Source organism: Ceratotherium simum, chromosome 13 (assembly GCF_057802395.1).
Source record: "Ceratotherium simum simum isolate JZ-2026a chromosome 13, ASM5780239v1, whole genome shotgun sequence".
In the NCBI taxonomy this organism is placed as follows: Eukaryota; Metazoa; Chordata; class Mammalia; order Perissodactyla; family Rhinocerotidae; genus Ceratotherium; species Ceratotherium simum.
Window position 1 is genome coordinate 43,569,139 of NC_141912.1, and position 16,909 is coordinate 43,586,047.

General features: G+C 55.3%; 2 protein-coding genes across 7 annotated transcripts; one reads left to right on the plus strand and one right to left on the minus strand.

The window, feature by feature from the left end:
• Window positions 1-220: 220 nt before the first annotated feature.
• PEX6 (peroxisomal biogenesis factor 6) lies at window positions 221-16,511 on the minus strand. Of its 5 annotated transcripts, XR_015554134.1 has the most exons (19): window positions 15,591-16,510; window positions 13,932-14,095; window positions 13,381-13,464; window positions 9,739-9,841; window positions 9,521-9,654; window positions 8,770-8,881; window positions 8,167-8,375; window positions 7,547-7,742; window positions 7,321-7,397; window positions 7,033-7,165; window positions 6,746-6,951; window positions 6,548-6,609; window positions 6,199-6,307; window positions 5,792-5,908; window positions 5,594-5,671; window positions 5,307-5,446; window positions 4,920-5,095; window positions 728-2,591; window positions 221-616 (listed from the first exon to the last, which is right to left on the minus strand). XR_015554134.1 is itself a non-coding variant. In XM_087438605.1 (18 exons), the coding sequence occupies exons 1-17, from the start codon at window positions 16,470-16,472 to the stop codon at window positions 4,959-4,961; spliced, it is 2,943 nt and encodes a 980-aa protein (XP_087294731.1). In that variant the 5' UTR covers window positions 16,473-16,510; the 3' UTR covers window positions 221-2,591; window positions 4,920-4,958. The 5 variants fall into 5 exon arrangements, 3 of the variants coding, with proteins under 3 accessions (XP_087294731.1, XP_004424194.1, XP_087294732.1); XM_087438605.1 differs by having other exon boundaries at window positions 221-2,591; XM_004424137.2 differs by lacking the exons at window positions 221-616; window positions 728-2,591 and having other exon boundaries at window positions 4,625-5,095; window positions 15,591-16,511.
• Window positions 1,629-4,509, plus strand: GNMT (glycine N-methyltransferase). Of its 2 annotated transcripts, none has more exons than XM_004424138.3 (6): window positions 1,629-1,855; window positions 2,786-2,913; window positions 3,357-3,473; window positions 3,679-3,821; window positions 3,927-4,048; window positions 4,131-4,509. In XM_004424138.3, the coding sequence occupies exons 1-6, from the start codon at window positions 1,650-1,652 to the stop codon at window positions 4,300-4,302; spliced, it is 888 nt and encodes a 295-aa protein (XP_004424195.1). In that variant the 5' UTR covers window positions 1,629-1,649; the 3' UTR covers window positions 4,303-4,509. The 2 variants fall into 2 exon arrangements, with proteins under 2 accessions (XP_004424195.1, XP_087294734.1); XM_087438608.1 differs by having other exon boundaries at window positions 1,708-1,855; window positions 2,540-2,913.
• Window positions 16,512-16,909: the final 398 nt, after the last annotated feature.

Sequence of the window (16,909 nt, forward strand, 5' to 3'; positions counted from 1 at the left end):
TCCCCATCATTTTGGTTGTTATTCTAATTTAACATCATCCTTCATTTTTCTCCAAATTTCTTAAGGGAATTTTAGAACTCCAATATGACAAAAGTAAATTATTTAATAGGTCTATTTTTCCTTAAAATTTCACTACTTATTATATGACCAAATTGTTAGTTAACAATTTAACCCTCAACTCATCAATTTATAGCCAAATAATTAATTACTCTCCTCCTGATTTAGGGTAAAATAAATATCAAGTTTATTTTAAGTAAAGAATGCATTTTCCTACCCAAGGAAGAAACTAATTTTCTCAGAGTCCGCATACATAAAAACAGCTGACCCCATAGAGAGAGGTGGTTACAATTATGACTGGATGCAAGGACACAGCACACAGATTGCTGCCCACAACTGAGAGGATAATTCTCTTAACATGAGATGTTTTTCAAAGTCTAGGAGTGGTGGAGTGGATTTCCCTCAGAATATTCTGATGAAAGAAAACTCTGGGTCTACTTGCACCCCCCCAGTACAGTGCCTTTCTAAGCCTGTTGCCAAAGACCTGTCTGTGGGGTCAGTGTGAGCACAAGGTTCCATTGCTTGGGCATGGACAGGTCCATGTGAGGCAGTCTGTGTGCTGCAAATAGAAAGAATGATTATGTGATCTTTGGGGTTCCTCCAGCTCCCAGATTCTACAGACAATAAAGGAGTGAGAGGAGGAGAGCCTCCTTTGTTCTAAATTCCATACCTCCCTCTTTCTGAAGCCAGAAGAGAGACAGATGGGGAAGGCCACTCTGGCTGTTTTGGGCTTCACTGGGGTGGCATCATCCTCCCGAAACCACCTCAGTCTAGGGTTTTGTCCTAGGGTGAGACCTTCTGCTTTGGGAGGAAGGGTGGATGGACACCAACCAAACCAAAAGAGCAATTTATGAAGTGACAATGAGCAATATAATTGCACCAAGCACTCCCACCCCTCACCCTGGACTTCCCACCCTGTGGGCGCCTCCATGGAAAGCAGATGGTCTTTAGAAGGGTGATTGGTTGGTGGGGAGTTGGAAGGAAGGACCAGCCTCTGCCTTGGACAGCTCAGGGAAAAGCTTGATGTGTCACCTACAGGACAGAGGAGCACCTGCCTCCAGGTGGGTGGGATGAGCCCTTGGTCCAGAACTGGTCCTGGACTTGGATGGCCAGACCAGCATTATTATCCTCAGAGACTCCCCATTCCTCCCTTCCCTGGCTGACCCAGGCCCTCCTTCAGCTGGACATTCTTTCTTTAGATATGCTAATATCTTCATTCGTTGGGACTGGTCCAGTCCTGGGCCTCAGCTCTGTGTGGACTGTGAAGTTTTCTTTCCTTTCTTTCCAGTTTGAGTGGACGTGGAGTGGGCAATCTCACTGCTCCGAGCTCTCCTGGCTCCTCCCCGGTTCTCCTGAGACCTGGGTTAAGCGGGCAGGGGGCCGGGAGGGTCCTTTCCAGCCATGGGATCGTTCAGAGGGCTGAATCTTCAGGCCGGGAGAAGGGCTGGTCCAGGATTGCGGGCGCCGGGCCGGGAGCCCAGCGGGGGCGTGTCCCCGCGCTCACCTGCCATTGGGCAGGTGGGGCCCCCGGGGCTCCGAAGGGCCGTCCTATAAAGGCGGAGCGGGCGCCGCGGAGCCAGGCTCGTCGCAGGATGGTGGACAGCGTGTACCGGACCCGCTCCCTGGGGGTGGCGGCTGAAGGGCTCCCGGACCAGTACGCGGACGGCGAGGCGGCGCGCGTGTGGCAGCTCTACGTCGGGGACACCCGCAGCCGCACGGCCGAGTACAAGGCCTGGCTGATCGGCCTGCTGCGTCAGCACGGCTGCCAGCGGGTGCTCGACGTGGCTTGCGGCACCGGGTGAGCCCGGAAGGGGCCAGTGGGACGGGGGAGCGGGGTCTGGCTCGTCCCGGGCCGGACCGCAGGACCACGGCCGAGCCCATCCGAGCAGCTTCCTTCGCCGGCCTGGAGCTGGGCCAGGCGGGCTGCCAGGGCCGGGAGAGGGTGTCTGCCCGGGCAGAACGGGCAGGGCAAGGGCCTGGGCGAGGCTGGCGGGAGGAGGGGGCTGAGGAGGCCCAGGGTGAGAGGGGGGCGTGGGCACAGCGCGGTGGGGAGGCCGGTTCGCCCCGGCAGCGCCAGAGCCGGGCTTTGGGGCCAGACCATGTAAGCCTGGGTCCTGGCCCGAACATTGCTCCTGTGTGATGGTCTTGGGCAGCCGTAACAGTTCACATTTGTTCACTTTTGCTCTTGCCAAGTGCTGTGCCCGAAGCTTTTGATACATCCGTTTCAAAAATCCTCATAAAATCCCACGAGGGTTAGGGCTAGGGTTAGGGTGGTGATATCCCATTTACAGGCGTGGAAATTCCGCCTCAGACAGTCAAGGACCCTCCTCTAGTGGAGAGAAGAAACAGACCCAGGGCAGGTAGGGTCTGGCCTGTGCTCTATACCACCATGCCATACTACCTCCTGTGCACAGGTCACCTCACTTCCAGGAGCCTCAGTTTGCCCCATCTCTAAAGTGGGATAACACCATCTACTTCACAGGGTTACCATGAGGATTAACGCACGTTTGTAGAGCGCCTGACTCCAGTAAGTGCTAAAAAAAAAAAAAAAAAAGTTGCTACCTGGTGATAAGAAACAGATTTGCCAGGTCATTCGAGGTCAGTGGAGAGGAAGCAGAGGAATGGGCTCTGGGGAGTTGAGGAGACTGAGTGTCCAGCACAGGGCCTCCTCCTTGCCTTCCCAGGCCCCTGACTGCCCCCTCCGCCTCTCATCCCTGGCCCTGCCCAGGGTGGACTCCATCATGCTGGTGGAAGAGGGCTTCACCGTGATGAGCGTGGACGCCAGTGACAAGATGCTGAAGTATGCGCTTAAAGAGCGCTGGAATCGGCGGCACGAGCCCGCCTTTGACAAGTGGGGTATGTGGTCCAGCCAGGCCCTCCCAGCCCAGCCACCAAGGACATGGTTCTCTCTGCCCTGGGCCTCTTTAGCTTCTAGGATGGAGTGTTTTTTTCCCTCAAGGGGACAGCAAAATTAGTCATTTCCCTGAAAAGGGAGGCTTAGGCACCAGAATGAGGCATCAGTTATAAGGGGCTGGTTTTAACTATGTTGATAGCATCTTGTCCCTCCCCCCAAATAAAAACCCATAAGCACAGAGCCCTCCTTCCCAACATGGCTTCCTCCTCCTTTGACCCCTCTTCTCCCTTCCCTCTCCAAGTCCATAATGATCCCTTCCCCCTCACTGGATGGGGAGTCCCTGTGTGTGTCTTGAAGGGGAAACTGAGGCAGGACAGCACTTGGTGGAGGTGGGTGTTGCTGGTACCACGGTGCCACCTTGATCTCCCTTCTTCCTGGCCCCCAGTCATCGAAGAAGCCAACTGGATGACTCTGGACAAAGATGTGCCCAAGCCTCCAGGGGGTGGTTTCGATGCTGTCATCTGCCTTGGAAACAGTTTTGCCCACTTGCCGGACTGCAAAGGTGAGAGGGTGTGGCCTTGGGCATGGCTTGCTTTGAGCTGCACCCCTGTCCCCAGACCCCTGGATGCCTGCTCTCCTGCCAGAGCAGACTGCTTTGCCCCTCTCTGTCTTGGCACTGGCACTGCTGGGGAGGAGAGAGATGGGAGGGAAACTGGTGCTGGGGGCCCTGAGCAGACGTAGCCTCTCTGCCCTTGCCCGGAGCTCAGGAGACCAGAGTGAGCACCGGCTGGCACTGAAGAACATTGCGAGCATGGTGCGCTCAGGGGGCCTGCTGGTTATCGATCATCGCAACTACGATCACATCCTCAGCACAGGTTGTGCACCCCCAGGGAAGAACATCTACTATAAGGTGGGGCCACTGGGGAAGGGAGGGCCCAGAGCGGGAGGTGTGAGCCTGAGGTCCAGGCCCCATAGTGGCTGCAGAGGCTAATGCAGCCTGCACCATCACCTGCAGAGTGACTTGACCAAGGACATCACGACCTCAGTGCTAACAGTGAACAACAAGGCCCACATGGTGACCCTGGATTACACAGTGCAGGTGCCGGAGGCTGGCCAGGACAGTTCTCCTCACTTGAGGTAACGACTTGGCTAGGCAGGGGGTGAGCTGGGGGGTGCTGAGGCCACCAGGCCTCATGGTGGTCCGGGGGCTCTGTTGCAGTAAGTTCCGGCTCTCCTACTACCCGCACTGCCTGGCACCCTTCACGGAGTTGCTCCGAGCAGCCTTCGGGGGCAAGTGCCAGCATGGCGTCCTGGGTGACTTCAAGCCTTACAAGCCGGGCCAGGCCTACATTCCCTGCTATTTCATCCACGTGCTCAAGAGGACAGACTGAGCGTGGCCTAAGGTCCCACAACCCTCTGCCTAGGCACTGCTGGGCTCTGTCTGGGGAGGTGGGGACCAGCAGCCCCACACCCAGTCCAGCCCCTGGTGCAGATCCTGGGGGTGTGGGAAGAGGCCGACTGCAGCTGGGGAGCAGGGATTTGAGTTCAGGCCAACAGAAGGGTGGACAATATAGTCTGTGCCTTCTTCAGTGCCCGCATACCTTGTGTTTGTGTCAGAAATGTCAGAAGGAACAGGCTCCTGTGGTGCCCATCCTTCCCTCCCTCGGGGCTTACTCCCGCAATCTTGCTCTTCCCCACTCCAGCCTTTCAGACTGTAGCACCACCAGGGGGCAGCATATACTTTATTTTCCGTCACAGAAAGGCCTCCCTGGGCCCAATCCCCACACTCTGGGCCCCACCCCTCTCCTGAGCAGATGGGCCCTGGACTCCAGGCTGGCCTGGAAGGACAGACAGGTGGGCAGGGGATGCCTCTTGAGCTCTCGCAGGGCTCCTGATGCCCCTCGGCACCCAGGGGATCTCCTGGAGGGAGGCAGCCCTCAGGTGGGCCAGCGGCAGCCTGAGAAAGAGCTCTTTGCCCTTTCAGGTCTCTGTGGGGATCCCTAGGTACCTGTAGCCATCGTGGGGAGGCCCAGGCTGCAGGAGGCTCCTAGCAGGCAGCAAACTTGCGCTGGATGCGCTTGTACCGGAGCAGTTCCTGCTCGCTCACCGAGGGCTGCAGCCGGGCAGCGGCCTGCAGCAGGTCCTCCATGGTGAGCAGCAGTGCGGAGCTCCCGGGCTCCAGCCCTGGGGGGGTCACAACGGGGGAGATGAGGTCAGGGTCCCCATCCCAGCTGAGGAACAGGTTGTGATCTCTGCCCAAGCAGGGGATAGCCCTGGGGGAGGTACCTTCCTGCCCAGAGTTCCCCAGACGTTAACAGTCCCTCCTCTGAACTCCAGAACTGGGCATGATTCCCAATAGCTTTTTGGTTGACCTCTAGGCTGGCGAGTGGCTCACCTTCCTCCAGGTCCCGAACCTTGCGTTTGAGGGCAGCTGTCATGGCATCAGAGCAGAGGGAGTAGAGGTCTGCACCCGTCAGCTGGGGAGGGCAGCGATCCAGCACGTTCACCAGGCTCACAGAGGGCTCTAGCTTAAATCTGTTGTGGGGATACAGAAAGAAACAGTTTTACCTGGCATCTCTCCTCCCTCAAAAGGCATCCCTGACCAGCTTGTTCTGCACGTTGCACTTACCCCCAACCATCCCAAAGCCCCAGCCCTTGGAGTCTCCCTCTAACAGGGCATACTTGCGTGTGATGGCGCTCAGAACACGGAGCTGGGAAGCCCGGTCCTCGCTCGCCCCCACAAACACCAGCTTGTCAAACCTTTAGGGAGACAGGTGGGCATAAGTGTCAGCCCAGCACGAGAGGTGAAGGAGGCACAGGATGGGGTGAAGGGACAGGCCCAAATGGGCCTGGCAGAGGTGAGAGGTACGGGCTGCCTACCTTCCAGGCCGCAGAAGGGCTGGGTCCAGGAGGTCTGGTCTGTTAGTGGCTCCAATCACAAACACATCCTGAGTGCTGTGAAGCCCATCCAGCTCGGCCAGGAGCTGAGACACCACCCTGCCAAGGAGGAAGTAAAGGCGAGAGAGTCCTTGGCCCATCCTCAGCCTCTGCCCTGCCTGTGGTGCCTCTCCTTGCAGGCCTCCTCCACAGGGCCTGCTGCTCAGTCGTGCCCTGTGGAGCCCTCCGTGCAGGCCCCCATTCTCTTCAATGTCCCACACCCAACTCCACGGCCCCTTTCAGTTTCCATCGTACTATCTCAGAACCCGAAGGAGCTCTGAAGACTGCTGCACCCTGTCTCACCTCACTCTGTCCTGCACCCCAGACTCCATTCTGGCTCAGACCCCCACCTGTCCATCACACCTCCAGAGTCTCCACTTCGCCCCCGGCTCGGGGCCAAGGAGTCCAGCTCATCAAAGAAGATAATGCATGGAGCCGCAGCCCTGGCCCTGGCAAACACTGAGGAGAGAGAGGGGCCCATAGGAGGGGGAAGCTCAGGGTGGAGTAAGTCAGGAGACAGGGGAGAAAACCCAGGTTTGACAACTCATCACTAGCACTCCAGCTACCAGGCCCCAGTGGGCAGGAACGTGACAGTGGTAAGGAGGACTAGGCAGGACCGTGAGCAGCCCGAGGGCGGGGCGTGGCACAGGGGCCATTGGGGTGTCAGAAGCGCTGGAAGCCCTGCCCCTCCCCACTCACCTTCCCGTACATTCTCCTCGCTCTGGCCCACGTACATGTTGATGAGCTCAGGCCCCTTCACGCTGAGGGAGGGGATGTGAGAGGGTGAGACTTGTCAGACACATAAACACATGATGACCTCTCGCCAGCCCCTCCTGCTCCCCAGAGCCTGCTGCAGCTCCCAGTCCACCCCCCATCCCTCCTAGGCCCCCTCCCCACCTGAGGAAGGTAAGGCTGCACTCAGTGGCTACTGCCTTGGCCAGGAGGGTCTTCCCAGTGCCAGGAGGCCCATGGAGCAGAAGGCCTGAGCGCCTCAGGCCCAGGCTCAGCAGCTCAGGGTGCTCTAGAGGGAGCTGAATGGTCTCCAGAATCTCCTTCTTCACCTCCTGCAGCCCGCCCACGTCGTGCCAGGACACCGAGGGGATCTAGGAGATGGAAAGTGCACAGTTGGGGATATGCTGGTGGAGGGAGCCCTGGTGCTGCCTCCAAGGACCAGGAGTCTCTACCTTGGGGGCTCCGATGGCCTGGGAGTGAGCTGTCTGCAGCTGCTCCAGTGCCAGCCCGAAGTCCTCAGCCAGGAGAGGAAAGCCGGCAGCACACAGCTCCCCTTCATCCTCCTCACTCCAGCCGCCTGCCAAACTGCAAAGAGACACCCAGGGAGGCCTCTGGAGGACCTGACCTGAGGCCTCTTCCCCAGCAGGGTCCTGTTCCCTTCTCCCTTCCTCACCAGCCCCCCACCCACCCATCCATATTTCTTCTTGCTGCCTTCCCCCCGCTCTGCTCAACTTCCTTACCCCGAGTTCTTGATCCTGGCACAGGCTGCCCGGCTGCTGTGGGTCAAAAGGGCATAGAGATCCCCTACCACAAAGCCCTAGAGAACCATAGGGAAGGTCACATGAGCAGGGCACAGTAGGCAGGAACCCTTGGGGGCTGGTCCCTCCGCCTGAGCAGAGGCCCACTGTCAATGTCTCAGGCTTTTCTACCCTCACTTGCAGGGCGGCAGGACTGAGTGGTACTTACAGCACACCGCCGTGCCAGCTGTGCCAGGTTCACCTCCTGGCCGAGGGGGAGGTGGGCAGTGAGGGCCCGCAAGATGCTGAGCCGCTGCCCCTCTGACAGCACAGGCATCTCTAGCTCGTGAGGAAACGCTGTCTGCACGTCAGCAGGCAGGTCCTGAGCACGGCTTGTGGTGGCCACAACCATCAGGGGAGGGCAGCTGCAGACAGGGAGTGGGCACTAAGGGCGAGATCGTGGCTGGCAGCCCCTGAGCACTGCCTTGTCCCAAAGCTGGTGCAGGAGGGCAGGGAGGTGGGTGGGTGCTGGGATGGGACAGGGAGATGAGCACCCCAAAGCTTCCTGGATGGGGTGGGAATACCTTGAGAGGGGGCCCTATGCTCACTGAGGGCAGAGGCTGTGCTTTTTCTCCAACCCAGTGTTCCCCAAGAAACACTGGGGACTGCATCCTCTTCCCTCTGGATACCCCTAGCTCCTCAGCTCGGGGCTGTCTGGAAGGCAGCCGAATGGGCAGTAGATGTCTGAGAAGCCATTGAGGCGGTGAGGAAGAGAGGACAAAAGGCTGAGGAGAGGGAGAGGGAGAGGGGCTGGGCCCACCCCCTTTCAGGCCCAGCTCCGTAGAATACCTGGTGAAGGGGTCCTCATTGAGGAGGAGGTGACGCAGCGTGGCCACCACACGGGCGTCCTCACCTAGCCCGTCACGGTCCCGGCCCAGAAGGTCCACGGCTGTCAGCAACAGAACCACAGGCCGGCAGCGCCGGGCCCGGGAGAAGGTGGCCTGCAGTTTTGTCTCCACAGCCCCACTGCTGTCTGCACAGAGGCTAGAGCAGGGCACCTGGATGGGGGTGGTCCCGGAGGGTCTGTGAGCAAGTGGCAGACGTGGCTGGGGCAGGAGAATCAGGGTGGGGGTGGGGAGGCGAGTGTTCAGAAGATGCAGCCATCTCCTTCTAGACGGCAGGGATGGCGGAATTGGGGGGAAGAAGGTAACATTGGCCAAGTCCTACCTCTTCTTTGCCCTAACCTCATCCCCTGGTCTACCAAAATCCCGAAACCTCTTCCTTCTTGAAAGCATCTCTCAGTAGCTGAGCATCATGGGAACATGCCTGACCCACTGGCCCACTGGAGTGAGATGTTAGGGCCAGGCTAGTAGGCAGAGGGGAGAGGGAGAGAGGGAACATCTGGGCTGGGGAGGAGACACAGTTGGGGTTCTACTCTCCACGAACCCTCACCTTCAGTAAGTGGAGCCCAAGGCGGCTGCAGGCTGCAGCGACTGCTGTGGTCTTCCCACTGCCCGGGGGGCCCCGTAGAAGGACACTGCTAGTTCCTGTCAGCAGGGCACCCCTGCAACCAGAGAACGGACACTGTCTCCTCTATTCTGCTCACACTTGAGAGTCCCCAGTAACACGGTGACCCTTGGATCTAGAAAGCAGACACCCTGTTTTTCTCTCCAAGACACCCCCTCTCCCCTAGGGCTGTCTCCACATGGTGAGGCCGTATTTCCCACACCGCCTGTGGTGCTCTGGCAGGGCAGGGACTTATTCCCTTTTGTCATCGCTGCCTTCAATAAAGCCTTGACTGTTATGTCTGGTTTTGAGTATACTGGCAGGAATTAGGCAGGGGTCTGTGTCTACACTTAGGCCAGTGGTTTGAGGAGCTGTGTCTTTCAGGGCCAGGGTGGTGAGGGCCAGGATAGCTGGTGGGCTCCCCAAGGGGAAGAGCAGTCTTAGAGACAGCAGTGCCTAGTGGGGATTCTTCCTCCATAGCTGACCTTGGAGGATGGAGGTTATCCCAGGAAAGGAGCCCGGGAATTTGCTTACAGCATGGACACGGGCTAGTAGCCTGGGCATACTGGTTTGAGGCAAGTCCACTCAATCCCACTCCGGCCAGGACATTAGACTACTTGTCTGGCCTACTGCCCCTCTAGGGATGTTCCGAGCAGAGCAGGCTTTTCTCACACCCTGAGGCTGTGGCCTCACTCACCCTGGCTGGAGGCGAGGCTTCAGGGCAGCACAGAGCTCAGTCACCAAGGCCTCCAGGCCCGGAGGAGACAAGCTGCTCCAGGGAGTGGATTCTTCTGAAGGGAGCCTTGGAACACGGCTCAGGGTAGCACCCACCTATGAAAGGTGGGAGGAAGCTTTAGTTTCCAGAAGTTGTTTCTGCTCCTTTCCCCAGGTCTACTCCCACCCCAGGAGCCTCACCAAGTACAAGGAGGTATGAGTGGTGTCAGCCAGGTAGGCGCTGGTCGGCTCATCCGGAGCTTCCCCAACTGTTTTCTTCACTTTAAAAAACATCTCCCGCCACCTGCAGGAAAGATGCCCAATGAACCCCTGATCCAGAGCTCACATACACCCCTCCCCAAGGAGAAGGTGGCTGTCTGAACCACAGAGGTCCACTGCAGGGACAAGAGCAGCACTAATAAATGCCCTCAGACATGGTGGGAGGGGAGTGAGGGAAAGGAAAGCAGATGGTCTTCCTTTGCTCCCTGACTGGATCATACACATTTTGAGGGCGGGAGCCATGCCTGTCTCCGTATCCCTCACGACACCCATCAGAGAGCCTTGGGGGTGTGTTTCTTCAGGTAAACGGCCCACCCATCCAGTCCAATGGGAGAAGGCACTGCTGCACAAAAAGCAATGCTCATCTGACCATGTTCACTGGCTTCAGAATACAGTCTCTCCCTCAAATACATACCCACATTAGAACTATCTCTGAGACTTTTAGAAATCAACATCTCTCACATATTGTATGATTCTATTCAGCAGATTAGTGGTTGCCAGGGACTGGGGGAAGGAAGGAATAGCGAGTGACTGTTCATGGGTAGGAGTTTCTTTCTTTCTTTTTTTTTTTTGTGAGGAAGATCAGCCCTGAGCTAACATCCATGCTAATCCTCCTCTTTTTGCTGAGGAAGACTGGCTCTGAGCCAACATCTATTGCCAATCCTCCTTTTTTTGTTGTTTTTTTTTAATTCCCCAAAGCCCCAGTAGATAGTTGTATGCCATAGTTGCACACCCTTCTAGTTGCTGTATGTGGGACGTGGCTCCAGCATGGCTGGAGAAGCGGTGTGTCGGTGCGCGCCCAGAATCTGAACCCGGACCGCCAGCAGCGGAGCATGTGCACTTAACCACTAAGCCACGGGGCCGGCCCGGTAGGAGTTTCTTTTTGGGGTGATGAAAATGTTCTGGAATTATATAGCAGTGTTGGTTGCACAACCCTGTGAATATACTAAAAGCCACTGAATTGTACACTTTGAAAGCATGAATTCTATTATATGTGAATTATATCTCAATTTAAAAATTAACATTTTTCCCTCCTTTGGGAAAAAATAAGAAGACTGCACAGGCCCAACCACACCCTAGTTCTGCTCCAATAGTTCTCGGGTGGGGCTCAGGCATCTGTATTTTTCAAAAGCTCCCCCAGCCATAACCAGGGCTGTGCAGTCACCGGCTAGTGTCCGAGTGAGTTTGTGTTACTCAGCCTACTAAGGGGGCCGAGGGTGTGTAGCAGGTAGTTACTAGCCCCATTTTCCAGATAGAGAAATGATGAGCGACTCCTCTCTTTAATCCTCAGGCAGCAAGGCAATGACAGAGCTGGACTATAACCTGCCTTAAGGTCCAATTAGGGTGCAAATTCCTTTGCTCACAGTATCCCAGTCACAAAACTGCTCCCTCTGGCAGCAAAGGCGGGGTGGGAATGCCTCCAGGTGGAGAGGGGAAGCATAGCAGGTATTATGACATCCTTGCAACTATTCCCGTAGGCAGTGATTGTGGTAAAAACTAGAATATAAGGAAAATGGTGTCCTACTGTTAATCATTATAAATAAACGATGAGTGGGTCTGTCACCTAGAATCTCAATCAAGCCCAACATCTTGAGTCAGAGGGCATCTGGCAAGCACTAGAATCCAGGGCGGAACAGCTCTGTAGGGGGTTAGGGAGATGCCCTCTCCCATAGAGGGCAGTTAGACCACCTCAGTGAGTACAAAGCCAGACCTCCAGAACATACTGGACACTGCTGGGGAACACTGGGTTGTGTCCCGAGAGCCAGACAGAAGATGGTGGAGCTGGATCTCATTGGCCTGGTTTGGGGAAGCAGGGCACAGGGAACAGTCTGCAGCGGCTACACCAGCAACAGTGGAACTCCTTTCCAGGATCACAGGAGCCTCCTTGCAGGGCTTCCCTTACCAAGTCCAGGGGAGACAGGCTAAAGCACTCATCTCTATCTGGCCTTGGACCCACCTGCCCAGCCCAATCCTGCTTTCCAGGACCTGCTCAAGGGGAAGAACTATGTGCTCAGCACCTAGACGAGGGAGGCAGGTCTCTACAGGGCTGGAACGGCAGAGGTCCAGGAAGAGAACTGGCTTGCTGGTCTGCCTCAGGAGGGCCGAGTGCCTGATTTCCTCTGAAATTACAAAACGTGGGCATTCTGTAGTTTTCCTACAGAAAGCTAGCCCATAGACATTTGCTATATTTAGGATGGGAGACAGAAGTGGGAAGTGACTGATACATGCCAGCCTGGCATTTTCCACCAGGACCCCACTGTAGATTTGATCTGGGAAAGCTCAAAGGGGGTGCTGTGGAGCACTAAATGGGGTTACCCAGGGCACTACCAGGCCCTTCACCTGGGTACCACAGCCCTGAGATTGGGGAGATTGAGCACTGGCCAGAACTAAGCTCTGAATGTTGACCAAGGATTCATCAGGCGCCCCAGACAAGGCACCTCTCTCTTGTACAGGACCCAGGCTGGCTAGGCCAGAGACTTTGGTCCTGACGGCTCTTACACCAACTTCCTGCAGGCTGGTCCCACCACTTCATTGAGATTTTCCTGTAAGTTGAGGTAGTACATCTATCAGTTGTGTTCTTCTAGTAAATAGCTACAGGAAATCAGTCCTAAAGAGAGGGACTGGCTGGGGTATGGGGCTACACATTCTTCCCCCTTCATATAAGGCCAAAGCAGTCTCTGAATTCTTTGCCTCACCATTTTACCTCTGTGGTCAGAGTCAACAGGAGGAGAAGGGTATACTCCTTGTTTTGAGGTTCTTGGCTCAGTTATGTTCTATTTCTCATTCTCTGTTGAGGACAAGGAAAGAGAGAAGGCTTCTCAAGGACAGCAGCAACCCCTCACTACCCCCTTTTGGGAGATAGGATTGAAAAGCAGCACGTGCACACTCCATCAGTTAGGGCAGAAATCACAGCCTGGATCTCCTTATGTTGAGCATACGGGAGGTGTGCCCAAATCCTCACCCAAACATCATTGTGGTTGAGAATGGAAAGCAAGGAATCCCACCTTGGTGGAGGCCATTAAGCTATTTTTTTTTTTTTTTTTTTTTTTGTGAGGAGATCAGCCCTGTGCTAACATCCGCCAATCCTCCTCTTTTTTTGCTGAGGAAGACGGCCCTGGGCTAACATCTGTGTCCATCTTCCTCCACTTTATATGGGACGCCGCCACAGCATGGCCTGCCAAGCAGTGCGTCGGTGCGCGCCTGGGATCCGAACCAGCGAACCCCGGGCCGCCGCAGCGGAGCGCGCGCACCTAACCGCTTGCGCCACCAGGCCGGCCCCCCATTAAGCTATTTTTAAAGCTTTACTTTACCTAGGACCACCAATCAATTTGAGAATAAATACCTCCCAAACCCAGCAGGCAGTGGTTCTTAATCTTTTTTCAGTCATGTGCCTGTTTGAGAACCTGAAGAAGATTATGTACCTTGTCTCCAGAAAAATGTACATGACAACAACAAAATGTTCTTATGCACAAAATTATTCCATACCACTTGAAGGGAGAGAGTCAAAGAACTCCTGCACTCAGGTTAAGAATCCCAGCTGTAAGATACGAGGTGGCTGCATACCTGGGCAGTTTCTCTGGGCTTCCTTCCAGGATCTCTACTTGCCCCACTGTTGGCACACAGAGAACATCCCCTTCTTGGACTACCCTGCAACACAGCAGTGGCCTTGGTCAGCTCACAATGGGAGTCAAGAGCATGTGCCTGACACATTCCCCCCATTCCCACCCCCAACATGCGGACTACTTCTTAGGGGCCTACTGCCCACCTAGAGATTCCAAGCAGTCATCCAGAGAACAACTCTCACCTAGAATGAGCTGGGGGAAACGGCGGAGAGGCTATAAAGGGGGATCACAGATGCGAGGTAGGATTCTGGTTCTTTTGAGGCCCTCTCAAATCAAAGAGGTTTCTCAGTTTAGAATGTCCAGATCCAACGCGTGGTCCAGATTTCTCTTCTATTGTCTCCCTGACACACCAAGAGGCTTCTAGCACAATATTGCCTAAAATGTGGCTTTTTAAAATCAGAGGCTCTGTGGTACCTGGGTCTAGGTAGCACGGGATAGCACGACAGCAATGAAGGTGAGATGCTATCCTCCCGAAAGGGGTAACCAGCTAACCTGGGTGTCTGAAAGTGCCGGTAAAGAACGTGGTCATAATTTCCGTTACTGCTGTAGTGGGGAGAGGACACAATTTCGACGTGTAACTCTTTGGCAAACGGAGGCCCAGGCAGCACTGAGCAGCTTCCTTTGTCTTCAGGGGCGCTGGAACCTTCCAAGTACCTCTATTAGAGAAATAACCACCACCTTATAACCTTCTCCCAAGGAGTCAGGCTCTGCCCTCCCTTAGCAGCCAATATTTCTACTTGCATTCTCTATCATTCCCATAACCACAAGGCTTATGGAAGGGGAGGCCTAGGGTGGCAGAGCTGAATACCTATATCTTCCCTAGAAAACAGAAACTTCTTCTAACAGGCAGTAGGAAGAGGTTTCTGACTCTAGCTCCAAAAAGTTCCCCAGTAAAGATAACCTTTCTGTGATAGCTTTAGTTGGCCCAGAGCCATTGAAATGGTAAAGACATTTAATTCCCACACGTCCTTTAAATGACACCAGGCAGCCACTGGATTGATATTAAGTGGACATTAGTGGGGACACTGAATTCAGACTGTGGGAAAAGGGCATGATCTCACTGAAGCCAAAAGTGTTGGGTCAGCTGAATGAGCTCCAGTCTGATTATGCCAGTAGTTTTTCCTCCATGCAGAAGGAAACCCACACCTGACTCCCATTCATGCATATCTTATATCTCTGCTTGACATCCCATAGCACTAATTGGCTATGCCAGCATCGTCTAATAGAACTTTCTACAGTGATAGAAATGTTCTATATCTACACGTGGCTATTGAGCACTTGACATGTGACTAAAGCAACCGAAGAACTGAATTTTTAACTTTATTTAGTTTTAGTTAATTTAAAGAGTCACAAAGTGGCTAATGGCCTCTATATTGGATGGTGCAGGCCTAAACCACACATCTAGGTACTTAATTAAACACTGGACTATATTTGTCCCCCCAAATACAATTATCTTCTTGAAGTAAGCTCCGTAAAGGCAGAAACCAAAAACTTCTCTTGGATATATTTAATAAAATATTAAAATTAAACCCCAGGCAGCAAAGATAATAAACAGCCCTTCTCTTCAAAGAATTTACAATACATAATTACAGATTAGACAGATTACATACTCATAAGAAATCAGAATAAAATAAATGCCCTAAGAAAGGCACAAAATGCTATAGGAGGAAATCATGTTAAATTTCTGGTGCTGAGATTATGAAAGGCTTTGTAAACAGGTGGCATCTTCAGCTAGGCCTTGAAGGATAGGATGGTAGGATTTTAACACACCAGGCTAGAAGAATAGGAACGAATCTGAAGCCAAGGATAATAAGCATGAGCCAAGGAAAAGCAGTGAGGTATCATCCTCCATACTACCCAGCATAATACCGGATACACTGAAGCAATTCCACAAACTGGTTAGACTGAGTACATTAATATATACACCTGGTAATATGACTGTGACTCTCACCTTTCACCACCACACTATGGAGGATTATGATATTTTGATGTAAAGAATGGATAAATAAGGCTAAGAGACATTAAGGGAGAAGTCCAAGATCTAAGGAGTAAGGGACCTAAATTCTACAGCTCTGGTCTTCCAATTCAGTTAAGACAAAGAAGAGGGGATAAGGAGGAGGAAGCATTCCTGACCTCAGTCCTGTATCCTACCTGAATTCTGAGCTCTCCCACTTCCAGGGGATCACAGCCGAGATTAAAAGCCAGAGGGGCAGGCACGAAGGCCAATCCGTCAGCCAGGGGCTCTCCCAGCTGCCCAGAGGCGGGTCCCAGCCTTTCAGGGAGGTCCCAGCGAGGCTCAAGGACCCGCACCGTGGCCAAGTGTGGCTGGGAAGTGTCCGATGACTCTCCGGCCCGGCTCACCCACACCCATTCGCCCTGGAAGAGGCCGAGGCTACGGAGACAGCTCCGGCTCACCCCCAGTGAATCTCCAGTCCCTCCCAAAACTCCCCGGAGTCGCCGGACTGTGCCAGAAACCGCGAAGGAGGACACCACGGGCGGGGGTGGGGGCCGGCTGCTGTTCCTAGTCTCTGGACCCAGTTTGGCCCGCCCACGGAGCTCAATCACAGCAAGCCGCGTCGCCGGGCCCAGCAGCCCTTGCAACGCCGGCCGCGTCTCCAGCACCCGCGGTCCGGGCACTGGCAGGGCCTCTCCGCGCCTCACCAGCAGCGGTCCGACTCGCGGTCCGAGCCCGGGCCCCGGCGAGGTGCCAAGCAGCGCCCAGCCCAGCGCCGGGGGCCGCCGCACGGGCCGCGCCCGCACCCACGCCCCGGAGCCCAGGGCCAGGAGCCGCAGCAGCGCGCGGCTGACCAGCAACTGCGGGGGTCCGGGACCCTGCTCTTCGGTCCCCACGCCCGGCCCCTCCAGGGCCGCCACCAGCAGCGCCGGCCCGGCCGGGCTCTCCCCTGCAGGCCGCAGGGCCAGCACCAAGCCCAGCCCCGCTGCAGGCCACGGGCCCCCGGGCGGCAGCAGCACTGCCAACGCGGGGGTCTCGGTCGGGAAAGGCTCCAGGACCCGCAAGACTGCCAGCGCCATGGTGACAGGAGACCAACCAAAAGGGGAAGGAGCACAGCTTCCGCAGCCGGAGAGGCGGACACGGAGGCGGCGCGCACGCCATTTCCGCTTCCGTCGGGGGAGGAGCGAGGAAGGTGGGCGGGGCGTCGGGTGCAGCGAGCGTGCTCTGAGACGGAGTGCTATGCCTTGGGTGGACGGGGATGGTGTGTTGATGCCAGTAACACAATCGCTGAGTCTACGCACGCGCCCTTTGAGACTGTGTTTACAGGGATTTGCCTTCCGCTCCTGCTGGGGGAGTAACGTCCCCTTAACTATCCTGCCCCATACCATGTACTTAGTTTATTGAATGATCGATGAACGGTAAGGGTGCCCAGGACCAACTCAGCCCAGTGCATTAGGAAGGAGTCCCCTCTGTGGAGCTCCTACAGTTCCCACTGTGGAACTATAGGCACTGAGGT